This window comes from Misgurnus anguillicaudatus, chromosome 4 (assembly GCF_027580225.2).
Source record: "Misgurnus anguillicaudatus chromosome 4, ASM2758022v2, whole genome shotgun sequence".
Classification (NCBI taxonomy): domain Eukaryota; kingdom Metazoa; phylum Chordata; class Actinopteri; order Cypriniformes; family Cobitidae; genus Misgurnus; species Misgurnus anguillicaudatus.
Genome location: NC_073340.2, coordinates 25,757,504 through 25,777,583, shown reverse-complemented (window position 1 = coordinate 25,777,583; position 20,080 = coordinate 25,757,504). Strand labels below are relative to the sequence as shown.

At 38.4% G+C, this 20,080-nt stretch overlaps 1 protein-coding gene across 4 annotated transcripts in view; it reads right to left on the bottom strand.

The window, feature by feature from the left end:
• dnmbp (dynamin binding protein) overlaps positions 1 to 20,080 on the bottom strand; it is an 80,523-nt gene that overhangs the window by 45,715 nt on the left and 14,728 nt on the right. For all 4 annotated transcript variants that reach the window (XM_055176474.2, XM_055176475.2, XM_055176473.2 and 1 more), the window contains 3 exons: positions 13,495 to 13,656; positions 13,290 to 13,412; positions 7,310 to 9,427 (listed from right to left, as the gene is read on the bottom strand). In XM_055176474.2, the coding sequence (XP_055032449.2) occupies positions 7,310 to 9,427; positions 13,290 to 13,412; positions 13,495 to 13,639 (2,386 nt within the window). In that variant the 5' untranslated portion in view covers positions 13,640 to 13,656. The remainder of the gene's footprint in view (positions 1 to 7,309; positions 9,428 to 13,289; positions 13,413 to 13,494; positions 13,657 to 20,080) is intronic.

Here is a 20,080-nt window from a genome sequence, read left to right as displayed (position 1 = left end):
CCCAATCAGTGGCGCCTGCACAATCCAATCACGTTTGAGAAAAGGGAAACAACAAATCGAGGGTTTCTGAGATTTTTCTTTTTTCCTTTTTTTTGAAGAAGTAACGGGTACTCACGGTTATGGATAGAAATGTAGTGGAGTAAAGAGTACAATATTTGCCTCTCAAATGTACTTGAGTAAAGTCATGAGTACTCCCCAAAATTAATACTCGAGTAAAGTACAGATCCCTCAAAATTGTACTTAAGTACTGTACTCAAGTAAATGTACTCCGTTACTGTCCGGCTCTGAAAAGATACAAGCATAAGGAAATTCCTTCTTGTCCCTTATTCTGAAAGTAGAAAGTATGCTACACTTACAACAACATGTGTACCCAGCCATGTGCAAACAATGTTTGTGATATGCATGTCACATGCCCTGAACATAAACACATGAAGCGAAGCATTATACCATGGATATACCAACACACAAGGGCTGTGCAATTAATCGTAGTATCCGTGTAAACAACCGTAATTATTTATCAAAATAAAATAAAACGTTGCAATACAAAAAAAAAAAACAAATGTAAAAATAAAAAAATAACTATATTGTATGGAGGAAGAGCACTTAGTTTGCAACACTTCGACCTCGGGCGCAGCAATATTAACAGAATTTTGAGCGAGGAGGGAGTAGTCAGAAGTGATGATGTTATCGGCGCTGAGGTCGAAGTGCTGCAAAAGTGCTCTTCCACCATACAATATAGTTCTTTTTTTTATTGCCACGTTTTATTTTGTACCACCATACTTACTCGTGTAACTACTCATGTAACAGTCTTTAAATAGGGAAAACATGGAAGTGTTTGTGTGGCTTGCAAATTCTTCCATGTTTGGATCCTATGGAATGAATGGGGCTAGGCTAAATGCTAACACATTCACAATGCGCTGTACAAAGATTAAGTGCACACATTAAAAAAAGATAGGTATGTATTAATTCACCTAAGCTGAGGTAAGAACATACTAAAATATTGAAAAACTGTGGTGTTTTCCTTTAAAAATTCATTGTTCCTCCCCGAAAGATAGAAAGGTGGAACTTCAAGAAGCTTCTTGATAAAATGACACGAGTACGGTTTTGCAATTTCTAGGCAAAAAGGGTGACTGCACTTCAGATGATAGAAAATAAAAATGTTTTGATTTATTTTGGATGCTTTTAATCACAACACAATTCCCAAGTTACATTTGTGTTATGCCACAGTTTGCATGAGTTAATTATTATTCTAATGTGGAAAAATATAAATAAAGAACAAGTGAGCGTTCAAAACTTTTGACCGGTAGTGTATACCTAAACTACGCCAGAAAGCATATGAGGAGCTCAGATGCAAAAGCCACTAAATGCAACATCGGTCAAAAATAAGATAATGGTACTACTACTAACCGAATGCTCTCAGCCAGCATTATACGTTCATCAAATTAAGAGTTTGGTTCCAAAACGCGATAAACGCCATTTTTGAAAAAAATGAGTTACTGCCAAAATCAGTATTATATCAGGTCAGTAGTTAAAAGTAAATTCTTAATTTTACGCAAAATCCAATATCCGCCGTGTTATTCTGTCATCTTTTCTCCCTTTTTTCCCAAAATGCGATAAACGCCACTCCTCCTTTTTTACAGAACGCAATAAATCCATTCCTGAAATTACAGCCCTCTAGTCATGCAATGTAAACAAACAATGGCGGCGCGCTGAGTACACGGAGTCCTAGTTTTCCTCATCTACTTTGTAGGGCTGTCACTTTTCGTTCGAAAATCGATTGCACAATCGATCGGACCAACGAAAAAAAGTTTCGAAAACGAAAATAGGTAATCGATTTTACCAAATATGTACACTATTAATTTTTAAAGAATTAAACAATTAAAAATATAGACGTAATGAAACTCACAAACAAGCAGAAAAATAAAATGAAGAATTCCGAAAGTGCAGTAGGCGTTGCGAAAGCTAGACAGAAAATACCAGCAATTTTACGCACCTATAGTTTCACGCTTTCAATCCCTGCATCTAGTGTTTTTCAAAGAAAATGGAGGACAACGTCAATGAACCTGCGCAACACGAGAGAGCAACGAAACAGACCTTACATGAGCCACCATTGCCAGCTGACAGCGAACCGCTTTTGTGGTGGAAGATTGACAGTACGACATATCCCCACCTTGCGCAGCTGGCAACGAAGTACCCGAGTTTCCCTGGGACATCAGTGCGGTCGGAGCGCGTCTTCTCAACAGATGGACATGAATAAAAAACGCTCTGGACCCCGAAAATGTTCATGATCAACTTGTTTTCCTGACCAATAATTTGTAATGGCCCTAGCCTTTTTGCGCATTTCATTATGCCTGCCTAGTGCCGCCTAAGTGTCTGTTACATTTAATAAAAAAACACACAGCCTGTTCTCAACTTCAAGTAAGTCTATTTAAAGTTTTGTTTTTGAACAATTGTTTGAAATGGATTGAATCATTATTTAAAATAATTTTTGAATTGCCTAAATCATAAATGCAGCCGGTTTGAAGCCTGCAGTAATGTTTTTTATTTATGTTATGGCATCAGTCCACTCTGCATATTTTTTTCGAGAATGTTGCACTACTGTTGCTGTTTGTTATTCTGCACGAAGCTTAATGACAAAAAATAAGAAATATTGCTGACTTGTGCGTTTCCAGCGCTCTCTTTACGTTTGTCCGTTATTTGGCATTGAAAATGGAAACGTCTTTTTAGATATGGAAAATCGATTTTACAATCGATTCAATGAACACTTATATATTAAAAATCGAAAATGATTTTTTCACAAAAGTGACAGCCCTACTACTTTGTACTTCGTGATCAACAAACAAAACAAAATAATACTTTAATTGCATTGATAAACATGTGATGGTTTTCTGTGACGGGAAAGAAACGTAAGCCATCAACATCTAATAATTTCCGCGAGAGGCACTCGGGTGCTTCTCCCGACAGCATCAAGCTTCTCATGCTAAAACATTGACCCCAGAGGATCTTATGAAAAACTTTACATTATTATACTCAAAGTCAACGAAAATCGAGCGGGACCAAAACATTTTACAGCTGATCGCTGTCAAAAATGTAAAGAGACGACGTCAACTATAACCGCAGCAATGTGTTCTTAATATAACAAAGTAAGGGTTTTGGTTAATGCCATTAATGTTTATTTTTTAATCATTGTATACCACTAGTCAACTAAATAAATTTAAAATGGTAAAGATGAATACACATTTATACGTTGATTTAATAGATTTATAGCATTTTGAAATAAAAAACTGTCATAGATTTATTGCATTTTGTGGAAAAAAGAATTCGTTTTTATAATAAATCTCTGAAAATCAAGTTATGGATTTGAATTTTTTATGTTTTTATAACCTAAAGATGCTATGTGAAAGTTTGTAACAGAAAATAGTGGTTTTCATCTTGTCACTTTCTTTGTATAGAAAACACGTTTTTACCGAAATTTGTCAAAATGGATTTATTGCGTTTTGGAACCAAACTCTTCAAATACTTTCGCTTCAAATCTGCTTAATCCCACCATCAGGCCATTCAGAAATAGCGTTTTGCATCTGAGGTCTTTCTATACTCCCAATCTATCTCACATTTTCAATATCCTTTATGTCTCACCTGTTAGTTGAGTTGTCCTGGTTCTAAGAACATGGCTGAAAAGAGCTGTGAGACGCACCACTGGCTGGAGCAGAGAGCTCCAGAGATGAGCTTTAAATCCACTTGTGCCCATAATCTCCACAAAATATTATTTCCCAACACATTCCCATAGGACTAAAGCAAGACTGAGACAGGATTTACGAGGGTAAAGAGATACAGAGAGAGGTATGGAGAAGAGAGGCCCTCCTCTCACTATAGGTTCAGAATGTATTTCATATGTACATGGGAAAGGTCCAGCATTCCACACATATAATATAGTAAAACAATGGTAATGCTTTTCCAAAGGTTTTAAAATCATAATTACATATCTACTTCACTGACATATATAAAAATAATATCTATGTTTCTGCCACCGTTTTTAAATGGAAAATTCAATATTCAACAGCCAATACTGTGTTAACACAGCATTCATCCACACATTATCTATACCTTGGCAAGGTGTGAAGGTCAATCAGAAAGCGTCTATGAGAGACCTTTGAATATAACACAACAGTGTTGAGAGACTAACTGAGTCAGCATTCCTGGATAGGAATTACTTATAACGTACATCACCTTTGAGAAGCTGTCGGCAGAATGGCTTATACATGTTGCTATTGATAGATTTCACAGGAAAAAAAGTCACGTTGACTCACATTGTATAGAGAAATTCAACATAAAAGCTGTGTGTACAAACACACCCACTACTGTATTCTTATGGTTTCAACAACATATCAAAAGCATTCAGCATGAACACCTGCATTATACATTGGACCTGAAACAGCTGACTGTTATGGATGTGGGTATTTTTTACGCTTTAAAAATCACTGCCACACGCAAGAACGGTGTTATGCAAATCCAGGTATCCAGGTATTGAAATGAAATCTTTGCATGGCTGAACACACTCATTGGTAGTTTTCTAGAAAAGATATGAGCTGGAACGGTTAGTTCTATCAGATCATGTGACCAGCAAATACAGTAATAGACTTATTAACTTGGCTTATGGCAACATTAATTTCAAAAATAATGTAACATATTAAAGGTAGGGACGCACCGATGTGCACCAATACAGATTACTTAGAATGATACTGAAAAAAAAACAGATTCATTCAATTTATTAAATTCTTTTAAGGTAAGTGGTTTCAATTAATTTATTTAAAGAACAAGTTTGGTATTTAAAGCCCTGTTTTCAGATTGTTTATGATGAAATAGAACGGGTTTTGACTGAAATTTGGACATATGATGCTGGCCCGAGAATTTTCGGATGTTTGTTGTATCTCCTCCCACCTCTACAATGGTTGCATAGGTGCACTGGAACAATCCTTCCTAAAATGCATTAAACTTTCGTTTACAAAGACGTGAAACTCACCGAGTGGTCAGGGGTGTTCACTGATATGCTCACACAAAAATCGCTGCAAAAGATGCTTTCCAACAGGTGTTTTAGCATTCGTTGTAAACTTGTAGACCTATTTTTCCAAACGCCTCACACCCGTATATTCTTCCGTTGAGAGCTTGAATAATAGACACTCCAGCCCAGTGGGTGGCGATAATCCACCTTTGCCAATTGCAAGAATACAAACAACGTTCCCAGCGCGGATTAATACCGTACCTCACAGCACAACTAATACAAGTCCATGGAGTTGGACAAAAACTACGATAAAACCTGTTGGAAAGCTTCTTTTGCAGTGATTTTTGTGAGAGCATATCAGTGAACACCCCTGACCACTCGGTGAGTTTCACGTCTTTGTTAATGAAAGATTAATGGATTTTAGGAAGGATTGTTCCAGTGCACCAATACACCCATTGTAGAGGTGAGGGGTGATGAAACAAACACCCGAAAATTCTCGGGCCAGCATCATATGTCCAAATTTCAGTCAAAACCTGTTCTATTTCATCATAAACAATCTGAAAACAGGGCTTTTAGTGTAAAATACCGAACTTGTCCTTTAAGCTACATTTAAACAAACAAACAAAAAATAGGAAAATAAAATAAAAAACTTTTGCTTAAATGTAGCTTTAATAAATTGATTGCAACCACTTACCTTAAAAAACTGAGTAAATTGAATGAATAATTTTTTTCAGTGTATTTACTGATATCGATAGTTTTGCTTCAAGCCAGGATATAATCTGCCCTAATAATCGGCTGTTAAAAAATAAATTGTTTGATAGTGGGGAAATGCTTTTATCTGCCGATATGAATATAGGTTGATACATCAGTGCATCCCTAATTAAATAAAAAAAACTGGAACAATTTATGGTTGCAAATAGGTAAGGTTTTGAGCACAGAGAGCAGACTAATTTCTAGTTTTTGAAGCTGTGGTGTGTCTTCCTTGCTTGTTTTACCTTTTATATACAGTATATTTGGTCAAGGAGCCAGTTTGAGCATTTTTGCCAGTGATGTGAAAGCTTTCATTTGTGTTTGTGAACATTGCATAAATACAAGAGAATTATAATAAAACCATTACATAACAAAAAAACAAGTAATTATCATTTTAATATGATTATTGTTCATAATGGATATTTAGTTTTATTGTGTTATAATTGATTTATTATACTGTAAAAAATGTAAATAAAAACTTACAGGACACGCTAATTAAATAATACATACTGGTTGTATAAAGAAAAAGTTTTACATCGCAATAGCCAACAATGCATTGTATAGTTCAAAATGATCGATTTTTATTTTGATATAAAAATAAAATCATTAGGATATTATGTAAAGGTCATGTTCCATGAATATATTTTGTACATTTCTACCATAATTATATTAAAACTTAAAGAGTAACTAAACCCTAAACCAACTTTTTTTATGATCTCTAAGAATGGGGCTTTATTAGTGCTGTTCATTGATTTTAGTAAGTTTTTTGATGTTTTTCTGAGTGCTGCCCTCTTCAGGTTGAACGGTGGCTACTGCGGTTGAAATTTCCTATTGGATGTTCGGTCCAAAAAATGCCTCGTGACGCAAGCAGGTTCAAGCACACCACGCCCTTGTTACGATCTCACCACACTTAGTTCGTCTCCTCTATCTCAGTTGGGATCTGCCCACTTTTCTTGCATTTTTCAAATATTGCCAGTGGGTGGAGTCAGGCTCTGACCAGGGGTTTAGTTACGCTTTAAAGGCGGGGTGCATGATCTCTGAAAGCCAATGTTGACATTGACAATCACCTAAACAAACACACCCCTACCCCAATAGAATCTGGACCTTCTTTTGATAGACCCGCCCAGACTTACGCAACCCAGCCAACGATGTCGGTTAGTAGACACACCCCTTACTGCTGATTAGCTACAAGTGTGTTTCGGTACTCGGCCCGAGTCTCTTTTTCCAAACTGTTTTCCAAAAATCATGCACCCCGCTTTTCATTTTTGTGAGTGATTTCCTTTGGACAACTTTACAGGTGATTTTCTCAATATTACGATTTTTTGCACCCTCAAATTTTCAAATATTTTCAGTCAAATATCATCTAATCCTACCAAACCATACATCAATGGAAAGCTTATTTATTTAACTTTAAGATGATGTATAAATTTAAACTTTCATTAAAACTCCAAAAATGTACCCTTATGACTGGTTTTGTGGTCCAGGGTCACATTTTGATTAATGCCTACATTAAATCAAAATATGCTAAACTGAGACTGAATAGCGAAATTGGACTCTTACCTTGTAGTTGCTGCTGTTCCAGAGTCAGTGTTTCTATGGTATACGTGCAGAACTCCAGATTTTCTAGTGCTTGTTGTCTCGAGGTCTCATCCTGCTCCTCTTCCAGCATGACCTGAAGCTCCTGAGCTGTGTGAGAGTAAATATCAATGTCTCTCTCCACCTCCTCCAGCCTCAGAAGCAACCTGTACTGCTCCTTTTCTCTCTCCATCTCTTTCTCCAGAGCATCCTCTGCATCCTCCACCTCCTCAACTACCTCATCCTCTTCTGGCATATGGTAGAAGGGGTTGGATGCGGGATGAGGTGGGCGGGGGCATGGAGGAGGTGGGCGTGGTGCCGGCCGTGCCGGTTTGTAAGGCTGAGGAGCAATGGTAAGTGGACACTGTGAATTTGCAGGAGCTGGTGGCCTTAGGACCCGTGGTCGAGGAGGAGGTGGGCGTAGGGATTTTCTCCTCTCCAGAGAGGAGGGGGCGGAGCCAGCTGGGGAGGGAGTGTGGAGGAACAGGTGGTCGACTGGGGAATGGGAGGAGCCACGAATGATGTCATTCTCACTGCTGTAGTCCATAATGGAGTAGTGGCGGGACACTTTGTTGCCCCATCCGGCGCTGAGCTCCTCCCATCGGCTCTGTTCTGTCGCTCCGTTCCCTCGACCCGGTAAACTGTTTTCGAACTCGATCAGCTGCTGGGAGAGCTTGGTTTCAAGATCACCTGCTGACAGATTCACAGCCCCAGTCGTCTGAGATGTAGGTAATCCATTGGAGCTCGATCCCTGCAACCATGCATCACAGTCCCTGCGACCATTAGATATAAGGTCTGCATCACTGACGCTTGCGTGCCGGGTCACCTTCTGCCTATTCTTCGCACCAGATCGAGTCGAAATTTTACTGCTGAAGGGAAGCCTGCTGTCATGAGAGGCATAGTGGCCTTTGTTTCTTGTCCAGGTGGAATTGGGTGAGGTTTTAGTGGGTGGTGCTCGTGGAGTTTCTCGTAAGCCGGTGTGGGAACTGGTGCTGTACTGTCTGTTGCTGAGGGCTTGCAGACTGGGTCTAGGAGGCAACTGGGGGCGAGTGTGACTGCCTTTGCTGGTCCTGGTTTGGGCCGAGCTACTCGCTTTGTGGGGTTGTGTGTTAGGAGGTGGGGGTCTCTCTTTCCTTAGAATTTGTGATTGATTTTGCATTGTTTTTGACTCTTGAGAATTTATATTGGAGAGCGAGTATTGAACATCTTCCTCTTTTCTTTCTTCCTCCCTGCGCTCAAAGTAATCCAGGTCCCACACTGTGTGGTCTTCTTGAGTAGCCCAATCCTGCCCATATTCTGGTATTATGTAATCCTGTGGAGTCGAGATATAATCTGGAGTGTAACACACTTCCTCCTCATGCCTCTCAGGCTCACAAATTTCCCTAACTAAAGTCTCCGGTTGTGGTGCAACCGGCAGCTGCCCCTCCATCTTGACAAATCGATGAGGGAAAACTCCTCTCCTGCCATGTATTTGCCCCTCCAACCAACCATCTTCCTGTGTGGCCAAGATACGTATCCTATCCCCAACATCAAAGTCCAGCTCGCCGGGCTCAATTGCCCGAAATTCATAAAGCGCTACACCATAGACTGCTCCCTCTTCTACCTCCTCCTCTTCCTCTTCAACCTGCTGTTGTGTCTCCACTGGACTTTCCTCATCTCTCTCCTCCTCGTCCCTCACCTCTTCCTCCGTGCTGTAAGCCGAATACTGTTCGAGGATCTGAGGTTCGGGCTCCTCCTGTGGCGAGCGCAGGGGCCCGAACAGCTCCACAAAGCCCTCAGGGAAAATCCCTGTCCTTCCGTCAAGCTCACCCTGAAACCAGCCAGACTCAGGCAGGCCTATGATGGTGATGACATCACCCTCACGAAAGTCCAGTTCCTCGTCTAGCTGCGCGTGGAGACTCATGAGAGCACGAGCTTGACCGAGGGCATGCGGGGGGAGCTCGGAGGCCTGGGCAGCCGCACTGCGCTCCGAAAGCTGCCTGGATTGACCAGAGAGCGCCAGCTCTTTAACACACGACGTGGGGAACAGTCCACGTGAGCCCCATGCATTTCGTCCTCTCATCCATACCGCTTCCACCGCATCTTCAGCAGCAACTACATCACCTACGGCAAAGAAAGCAGGATGATCACTTAATAGGTGTCAGAAAATTCAAGACCTCACAAATGAATCTTTACAAGAACACTAGCAATTAATCGCACAGACAAAGTTGTTTCAATAACTATTGCAAATAAATTCTGGAGGGCCTCCCAGCATATGCCATGAAAGCTAAAGATTTTTACTGTATAAATATGCAAAACTACAAACAGTATTTTACTAATGGTCTAGCTGGCCAAAGAGTTTTCTGAATGACTAGTCGATCTTTACATAACTCTTATGCTATTCACTAACAGCATAACAGACTTTGTCTTCAGATCGGAGTATGAACAAACATATTAACACAATTGCACGAGCTACAGTTCTGCTTACCATTCAGACAATTGTTTGCAGAGTAAAGAGGTGCCAATCCAAATATTTACATTATTTATATTGGGTTTAAGATGGATTAGATTGTGGATTTAGGTGGGATTGTATTATGTGTAAGTTTTGTTTGTCTTACTGTAGAACTGAGCTGTATTTACAGTAAATCATGTTTTGTAAGCGGTTATAATTACAGACATGTGCTAAATACCTTAAAGGGACACTCCACTTCTGAGTTAAACATTTGATTTGTACCATTTTGGAATCCATTCAGCTGATCTCTGGGTCTGACGCTACTACTTTTAGCATAGTTTAGCATAATCCATTAAATCTGATTAGACCATTAGCATCGCGCCTAAAAAAATAACTTTTTTTTATTTAACACTTGACTCTTCTGTGGTTACATCATGTACTAAGGCCGACGGAAAATTAAATGTGTGATTTTCTAGGCAGATATGGCTAGGAACTATACTCTCATTCTGGCGTAATAATCAAGGACTTTGCTGATGTAACATGGCTACATGAGGCGCAATAATATTACGCAGCAGCCGAAAATAGTCCCCTTAGTATCTTTCAATAGCAGGGGACTATTTTGGGCACTACGTAATATCATTGCACCTCCTGCAGCCATGTTACGGCAGCAAAGTCCTTGAATATTACGCCAGAGTGAGAGTATAGTTCCTAGCCATATCTGCCTAGAAAATTTAATTTTCCGTCGGTCTTGGTACACGACGTAACTACAGAAGAGTCAAGTTTTAAATAGGAAAAATATAGAAACTCTTTGGTTATTTTTAGGCGCGATGCTAATGGTGTAATCCAGGGGTTCCCAAACTTTTTTTCTGCGCACCCCCTTCTATGTCCCAACCGGGTTGGCGCACCCCCAATCCCCACTTAAAAAAAACCCTGCAAAAAAGCTTTGTTTTCTCGCCATAAAGACTTTTTAATCATGCCCAAATAACCAGGGGCCGGTTGCACCAGCCAGACATTAAGAAGTTGGGTCCTACGCGGGCTTAGCTACGTCCGACATTGTGAAAAATATTTACGCCTGTTGCACCATCTGAAACTACGACCAGACGCAGCTTCGCTCAGCGTAGATGAGTGTATAATAGTAGGTGTATAATAGTTTGCAGATTCATTATAATAGCTCAAGTTTGAAACAAAATTAAATGAAAGCTTTTAATAAGTTCTCTACAGTGTCTTTGTAAGTATTTATGTATTTTTTTATATAATTCATTGGCGGTCTCTTTACCATGCATAAAAACACATTGCTCGCGTATCCTGTGCATTAGACGTGCCCATATCACGTCACATTTCATTATTTATATTTTTGCCATAAAAAAGTCTCTCTCTCTTGGTCCCTCTTCTCCTTCGTGACTAACAACTTTATCATAAGACGTCCCACACTTGACAGTTAAGTTTCCCTGATTTCAGCCAGTTGAGCATATTTATAATATATATGGAATGAATGAAACGAGTTGGCACACATATCGGCTGCAGTGCATAACAGAAGAGCAGTGCGTAGAAAAAGACAGCAGCTGTCTTCTACGTTTCTATCAAAAACTAAAAAATTATAGTTTTTTATTTAAAAGCGATTACAAAGGAAATGTTTACTGTTCATTTTTTAATTATTTATTGTATGGAAAAATCCCACTTTTAGAAACAGACCGCCATTACATTTTTCCTCTCGCGCACCCCCTGGTGGCAGCTCGCGTACCACACTTTGGGAATCCCTGGTCTAATCAGATTCAATGGATTGTGCTAAGCTATGCTAAAAGTGGTAGCGCCAGACCCGGAGATCAGCTGAATGAATTCAAAAACGGTAAAAATCAAATGTTTAACTCTAGGGGAGCTGGAAAATAAGCATATTTTCAAAAAAAGTGGAGTGTCCCTTTAAATGCAAACAGAAATATATCTAGCAGGTGTTTAATTGTGATAATATATTTGTTCACACACAGGGCAATAGACAAACACAATTTTTTCTTTATGTTGTTCTTGCAAATAGCATTTGAGCTGTGTGAAGCTCTCCCCTGACCTCTGACCTCAAGTTAGTTTGCATTGCACTACTGAAGTCATTACCGTGGTCAGTTTCGGTCTGCAAACATAAGACACACAACAATAGTAGCCAAAATGTTCATTGGGATCACAGGGGTCACATTCCACACTGAATGCTCCGCCTCCTATTGTGTTAAACTCATAAATTATGATCCTTGCTGAACATGATAGCGGAAAACAAATTCAGCAGCTTAAGCTTTTTACAAAAAACTAAGAAAGTGTATGTTTTCCACACAAGACTTCTGCACAGTTCTGACTGATACATCCATCTAAACATATATAAAACATAAACAATCAGTGTAAAACACCAAACACAAAGATTGCTCTTCAAGTCAACAATACAAAAGTCAGAACAATACATAGCTAAAAGAGGCAAAAGAAAAACATTAATACATAGTTCAACATTTCTGAAAAACCTATTGTTTTTACTCTTCATTATAAAAACAAAACCAGTGACATCTAGTGGTGAACTGGGATCAGTGCTTATAAATGGTATTTTCAACCACACATTGAGATTGAGTTTCCTTATTCTGATGAACACAAATGAAGATATTTTAATAAATGATGGTAACTAAACTACACAGTTGAAGTATTGACTTCCATAGTAGGAAAACAAATACTATGGAAGTTAACGTCAACTATGTGCTTACCATCATTTATTAAAATCTTCGTGTTCAACAAAGTAACTCGTACAGGTTTAAAACAGCATAAGGACGAGTAAATGATGACAGATTTTCATTTTGGGGTGAACTATGCATTTAATGTTCATCTAATCATAGCCCAAAAATAAATTAAGTAATATAAATAAACGCTTTGTAATCAATGATGATCTTTGTTACATGATCATACATCTCGCAAGTTATTGTTATTATGGCTATAAGTGGGTTACTCACAGCCAGACTATTTCGGGTCTATAGTTAACCTAGACAATGAAATGACGGCTATTGCTCGCTAGGATTTCCTTTAGAACTGATAAACGTACAGTATTTTATATAAATGTTAGAATGACATTAAATGTAGTCCAGTTTTGATCTTTCACTAACTTTAGATTCTGCCATAGCCAAGATAGACCCTCTATAAATCTTAAAGCTAAAAAAAAAAACAGTGTGGGCAGAAAACGCTGACTGATGATTTGCCAATAGTGCAGTTTATTTGCATGCAGTGTTGGTGTTGTTTTAGCCCCAGATTGACTAAACAATTATGCAAAGCTAGTAACAGCACAAGCATGCTCAAAAATATACTGCTAAAGGCTATTTGAATGTGTAATAATAATGCAACACTATTTGTGCCAGACAAATGGCATAATTTATAACCGAGAGGGAGGTGTGGTTGCTCTCAAAAGACAATGACCTGGTTGAACAGCAATAACGTTTAAGATTTTTGCTTTGTAATACAAAGCGATTGACAATGATGCATATATAATATGTTATATAACTAAGCATGAGGTGTATCTACCTCTCTTTAAGGGTAAGTTTCCAGGCTCTGCAGAATGAAAATCATTGATGCACACATACAGATTCTCTCCTGTCTTAGTGCTGGGAATCGTAACAGCTTCCACAAAAGTGCTGGGAAACTGGCCTGAAAAACAGCAGAAAAGATATTAATAGTGTAAAATAAAAGTAAGAACATTACAGGTGTGTGAGTTTGAGCAAGATTTTACCCGTGACTCCATCTTTGACACCAAGCAGCCAGAATTCATCGACAACGCTAAGAACTTCGATGACATCACCAGTAAACAGAGGAAGTTCTTCTGACACGCTGGGCAGGAACTCGAACACGGCACGCACCACCGATCCAGCCTCCATGTTCACTCATCACCTGACTGTCACAAGCAACAGAACGGAGAATTAAACATGATCTTCATATAACAAAGAAATTAACAGACATGATGTACATACATACTATCTGTTTTAATTCAAATCTCTTAGTTACATGTTAAATAAATATACTCAAATTTCTTAATATATTAAGCAGCCCCACTATATAAAGTAATATTAAAGGAATAGTTCACCTCAAAATGAAAAATTTGGAAGCCCATATTTTACTCAAACTCAAGCCATCCTAGGTTTATATGACTTGCTTCTTTCAAACACAGTCAGATTTATATTAAATACCATGAAAATTTGACTTTTTCCATGTTTAATTGCTATACTTGGGTCTCCAGTGCTTTTATCAACCTAGAAAATGTGAATAAGATCAACCCAGTAACTTAGTTTTGGTAAACTATTCTCCACAATCATGTGAAAAAATAGGTCATTGAAATTTGGCTCCCCTGGTGATGTCAGAAGGGGATAATACCGCCCCTAAATTTGCACTATCCAACCACGCCACTGCCATTTAGTACAGAGATCAGCTAATTTGCATGTTAAATGACACACCCAAAACGGCACATTTTTGCTCACACCTACAAAGTGGCAATTTTAACATGCTATAATAATTTATCTAAATGATATTTTAAGCTAAACTTCACATATGTACTCTGGGAACACCAAAGATTTATTTGACATCTTAAAAAAGTCTTGTGAAATGTCCCTTTAAATAATACCCTGGCTCTATTCCTCTTTATAATGAAATTGGATAGTGTCCCGTTTCATGCGGATATTCTGAGATGAAGACACAACTGTATAGATTAGATTAGCTTTAAAAATGGGGCACTATCCAATGGCATTATAAAGATGAAAAGAGCCAGGATATTATTTATTCAGACTGTTATATTTAGGATGGCTTAAGAGCGAGTAAAATATGGTCTAATTTCCATTTTGGGTGAACTGATCCTTTATTAAAGATGATTTATTCTTTGTGTTTGGCGTCGTCAATATTTTTATTCAGAGTAATTTCACATTCTGAAGTGATGAGCTCAAATATTAACTTCAGACCAGCTGTTTTTTTTAAACTTACAACAAACAGAAATCTCCACTATGAGCAACTTGGGAATACACCAGAATCTGTTTGTTGCATCTACTTAGCTTTGTGAAACTCGTTGTGACTGTATCATATAAACTTGAGGGGAAAAATGGGAATTGATTTCACCTCTTCAACAAGCCAAAATGTGTTTATATAAAACTGAAACACATTTAGTCAATTACATGAGAGTAATAATAGGGTGGAGGCCTTAAGAGGGACACTGCAGTCTAAAGTTACAGACAATGAGTCATAAAGCTGTTTGCATGAACATTTAAAAAATATAAAATCACGAATAACGTCCTCGCAAATACTTTAAAATCAACTTTAGTCAGTCCTCTTTAGTTAAAGAGATTGATCTCACCCGCTAATGAAGCCAAATCTAGAATGGAGGATTAAATAGCACTGTGAAAGCGTGCTAGACAAAGAATGATAGTAAGAGGAAATAAGAGCTAAAACGCACATGTTTCACAACCTCAAAGGGCTCTCTGTCTACTGTGTGTCTCTCTCTCTAGGGACATCTCGGGTGTCGGGTGAGGGGTAACAGGTGACCCTATCAGGAGATGACATGGGTCACGACAGGACCCGTGTAGTTGCTATAGGAACGGTCACCAGGTGTAAGATTGTGTCTGAGTGTCCAGTTTGTCATTCGTAATATGATGAGAAAATTTCACAATGTTTGCATGAGGTGTGGGTTAAGAAACAGAATAGAGGCGTCACTCACCACTATACCTAATGCAGGTCACAATTTACCTCATTCCTCAGTAAGAACACAAATCCTAAAAAAACACTCTTATCCCCACACAGAAGCCTAAAAAGCTGACTATCAATATACATGTGACATGGCACTTGTCAAAAGTATCAGTTCTTCAGTATCAAGTCAGTAAAATAAATGGGAGAACATGACTAATTTGGGACTTTTACACAGCTTGAGTGTGTTGTTCAATTAGCATTTGTGTTTTGCTTTGATAGCGACCGGTGACTTATCTTCCAAGGGACGCAAATTTAAAAATATGTGTTCGAAGTTTCAGGTCTGTTGCTTGTCATGTCAAAATATGCAGGGTTTCCTGCAGCACTTTGCAGTTCGGGCGGCCCGCCTAAGATGGCAAACCCTACTGCCTTAACTAGGTCGTCCAAAAAATATATATAATTTCGCTGCACCAAAGGCCATCAAGTGCATCTCGGAGAATAGCGCCGAAGCGCTTCACACCGCGAGTGGGCACGCGCGCCACACGGTCGAAATGAGAGAAAGACGTGGTCCGTCAATGTCTGGAGGACAGCCAGTTGATTAAACCGGTGTTCGTGAGAACTGTAAGTGGACTTATGTTTTGGGTTTATTTAAGCCTGTTATATTATTAGTCTACAGTTCTTGCTAATTTAAAGTAAGTTAGCTGGTGATTTTGTTGTTTGAGCAACCTGCTAGCTAGTTTGCACGTGCCTGTTGATTCGATATAATTGTTGAGCGCTCTTGCTCACTTTATTTATGTGCATTATTTACATGCTACAGTAGTTACACTCCTTTAAGATAATGTAATTAATAGTGGAAAATAATCAGTTTTTACAATCTTCACGCTATCTATCATCGTTCGACAGACGTTCTACAACATCTGCTTCAATTTGTGTTTATTAACCCTTTCGTTTCACTTCATCACGCAGCTATTCCCGTTAGAGGTATCTGTTAAAAACATTTAATTCATTAATAATCTAGTATGTGTTCATTTTCCGTCATAGTTTCTTCAAAATTAAGTTTTATTTGAGTGTTTTTAATCAAAATTAGGGCTGCACGATAATGAGAAAATATGCGATATGCGATAGTTCTGTTGGTGGGTGCGATGGCGATATGCCTTGCGATATGTCTTACTAAGAGAAATTAATTTTTTATTTGCTTTTATTTAGGCATTTAGATATGCAATGAAATAAAGAGGTAATGCATATTCTTAAGATGTAATTAAACTATTACATGTGACAAAAAACTAGTAATGTGTGACCATAACGCAGTACTTTGATTTATTGAATATTTATATTAATTTCATAAATCCAACCACTCCAAACTCTCTTTCCTTTCTCTTTGACATGAACAAAGCTGAATGAACTTGTGAATATGACCCCCTTTAAAGGGATTTATTAACATTGTGAGAGGTGTAGAAAGACTAACTTTATACAATAAAATGTATAATGATAGACAATGCAGGTGGTCTATGGATTATAAAGTTGATAGGTTTGTGTAGAAGCAGTAAAAGTGCCTCTCTTTCTATTCCTCTGTTGCAGATTAAAAGAGCTTAATCCGTCATTATTTTAGATTCAAAAGTATACTCTATGTAAAGTATGTAGATTCAGCATGACGTGATGTTTGACAGTTTGAGCTGCTCGTTCAGTACAATATGGGCTTGGCATTAACATTGGTTATTTGCTACCATCTTTGTAGCAAACATTTAGATATAAAAAGACGGTTCATTGATAATAATACTATAAACATGGGAGAAAGAAAGTGCACCGCGTGGCCGTCACTTTATATAAACAAGAGTAAGTTTTCATCACCATAGAAACCGGAGGCACGCTTGAGACTGCACATGCGCTATAGTGCGTTAGCGCTGACTCTTCACGGCCGTCTCTGATCGACTTGGGTTTAAACAGACCCGGTACCGTCCTGAAGTAATTAAAATGGGACCGAGTCGGACCCGACTGACCTTTCAAAATATAGACTTGTGTCCTTCCGTGAAGACATCTAATGGATACAACTATGATCAAGTTCAGGAACATGGAAGGATACAATGTGACACTGAGCTTTGCGTCGCACCTAATTCATCGAGAAACAGAAAGCACGCGAACGCACAGCGAACTCATCAGAAAAGACACGACGTGCTCGCACACATAATGTCATTATCACGGACAAAAAAAGACCAAATTTGATGCTAAATATACGTGGGCAGTTGTTAATATACTTGAGAGAGCCGCCCAAGTAAAGTAAGTGTGTAGGAACCACCTTCTGATCGGTGTAATTTGGACGATCTACGCATGCAACACACAAATGATAGACACGTAAAATAAATGCAAGTTATCGCAGCTCCCTGCGATATGCATATCGCTTACACAGTTATCGCGATGGCGATACATTTTCGATATATCGTGCAGCCCTAATCAAAATATTTAAATTTTTACCATGACGCTACACCCCGCCCCTTTGATTGCCACTCCCATGGCCCCGCCCAACCCTACCACCTTAACTAACAAATTTTCTGCAGGAAAACCCTGATATGCGTTTGTTGCGTCATGTGAACCATGTCCATCATGTGTCTTGTCAAAATAAGTGCCTGCTGCACACAGGTCGAAAGGGTCAATTACAGCTCACGTTTAAAAAATATTTGACAGACACTAACTTAACACTAAACTCTGATTACGCATGAATTTAAGAGAGTTTCTGGCAAACATGAGCGTCTCTTTTATCATAAACCCTTTAGTCGCATGTGCAGCAGGGCCGTATTTTGACAAGATGCATGATAATCATAGTTCACATGACGCAACGAACACATATTTTGACATGACAAGCAACACACATGACGGGCTAAATACATGTTGTAACGAGCTTCGCCCTCAAAAAGAAGTCACCAGCTGCCACTGGAAATTGGTACAAATAACTATGAAATTTGAATGGTTTCAACTACTAAAATTTTGGTATCATGACAACACTACGGTACATAGTACAAGACATATCAACTCACAGAAATATGCAAAAAGTCTGCAATTTATTAAAACATTTTTGCTCAGGCAGCAACATGGGCACCTTTTTGCTCCTGCATTCTTTCAGGTCAATAGTGAGACAACACTGTGTAAGTTCTTATTGTACATTTCCACTGGCATGTTTGAAAACAACTCAATAATCACAGAATAGTAAAATATGAATCAGATTATTAGAAACTCCTGCACCATCAACAACAGATTTTAACATATGGGAATGGCCAAGATGTTGTGCTCCCTGATCAACACGTGGTAATCCATCTGAAAATGGGAGACTTGTTGACAGCATTCAATTCTTTTCATTGTCACACTCTTTAAACAGCATGTCAAAAAGCTGACTAAACCCAATGTTAAATAAGTGGCTTTGAATGAGGGAAATACCAATGTGAGTATGTTCAGACACATGAGGATAGAGCCACAGACATAACTCTCTGTGGGTGGGTGTGTGAGGGAGAGAGAGAGAGTAGCAGCAACATGTCTCTTCACTTTAGGTTTAAAAAAATATTTACCACAGTGCTGGGAGTTTCAAGAAGTTATGAATATTTCCAGCTGACTACTCAGTTCAGCCTGAGTCATGATGTCAGACAGAGAGCTTGTATGTCTGTACTGTCTACAACCTGAATCGACTACTATAAACTGGATTAAAAAAGGACATACAGTAGTTTGATTTTATGTTTACATTTGGCAGACGTTTTATCCAAAGTGACTTATGCTGCATTCAATCTATATATTTTATATCAGTATGGCTGTTTCCTGGGAACCAAACTCACAACCTTTGCACTGCTAAAATAATGCTCTATCAATTGAGCCATCTGTTCTTGTTATATGTCCTGTTTGATATACAGTATTATACATTACTGTGCAGCACTTATGTTTAAATTCACTTCTCATAACCCCCCCCCCCCCAAAAAAAAAACTTATGTTGTTTGTTTGTATTTCCATGTCCAACAATTCCAAAGATTATCTTTATGTCTGATCACTTAGCATGCCTTCTGTTTTATAATGACACACATTTTCTTATTTTATTTTGCACTTACCATTTTTTGAAAGCCAGACAATTAAAGCCATGCTACACTGTTAAAAACTATAACTAATTTAGTGTTGAAAATCGTTTTATATAAAAGACAAAAGCGGAGTTCACACCATAACTATAACGATAAAGATACAACGAAGGATATCGTTGAGATCACTTTTTGCGATTTTTCCCCACCTGATGAACGATAAACCATTGACAGTCTTCACACGCACTTGAAATGACAGTAGAAAAGCTCAATGCGGAGGTCTTAAAATTAACATAAAATTACCTCAGGTATCCAGCGCTGATGCAGTTGCTGTGAAATTCACTACGTAATGCTTTTTTCTTACCACACTACGCCAAAAAGTAAGATATCAACTTATATTACACAAACTAGATTCACTGTTTAGACTGAAACGCAGCGTGTTGAGGACATCTGCTGGTTACCCGCTGTGTAAATGCAACAAGAACAGTATATTTAGATATTCAGTGACATGTAAACAATTGCAACAGTTTTTATTACAAAAAATATTCAATTAAAGTTAATGTCATTAAAGCAACACTAAAGAGTTTTTTTTACCTTAAAATAACGTTT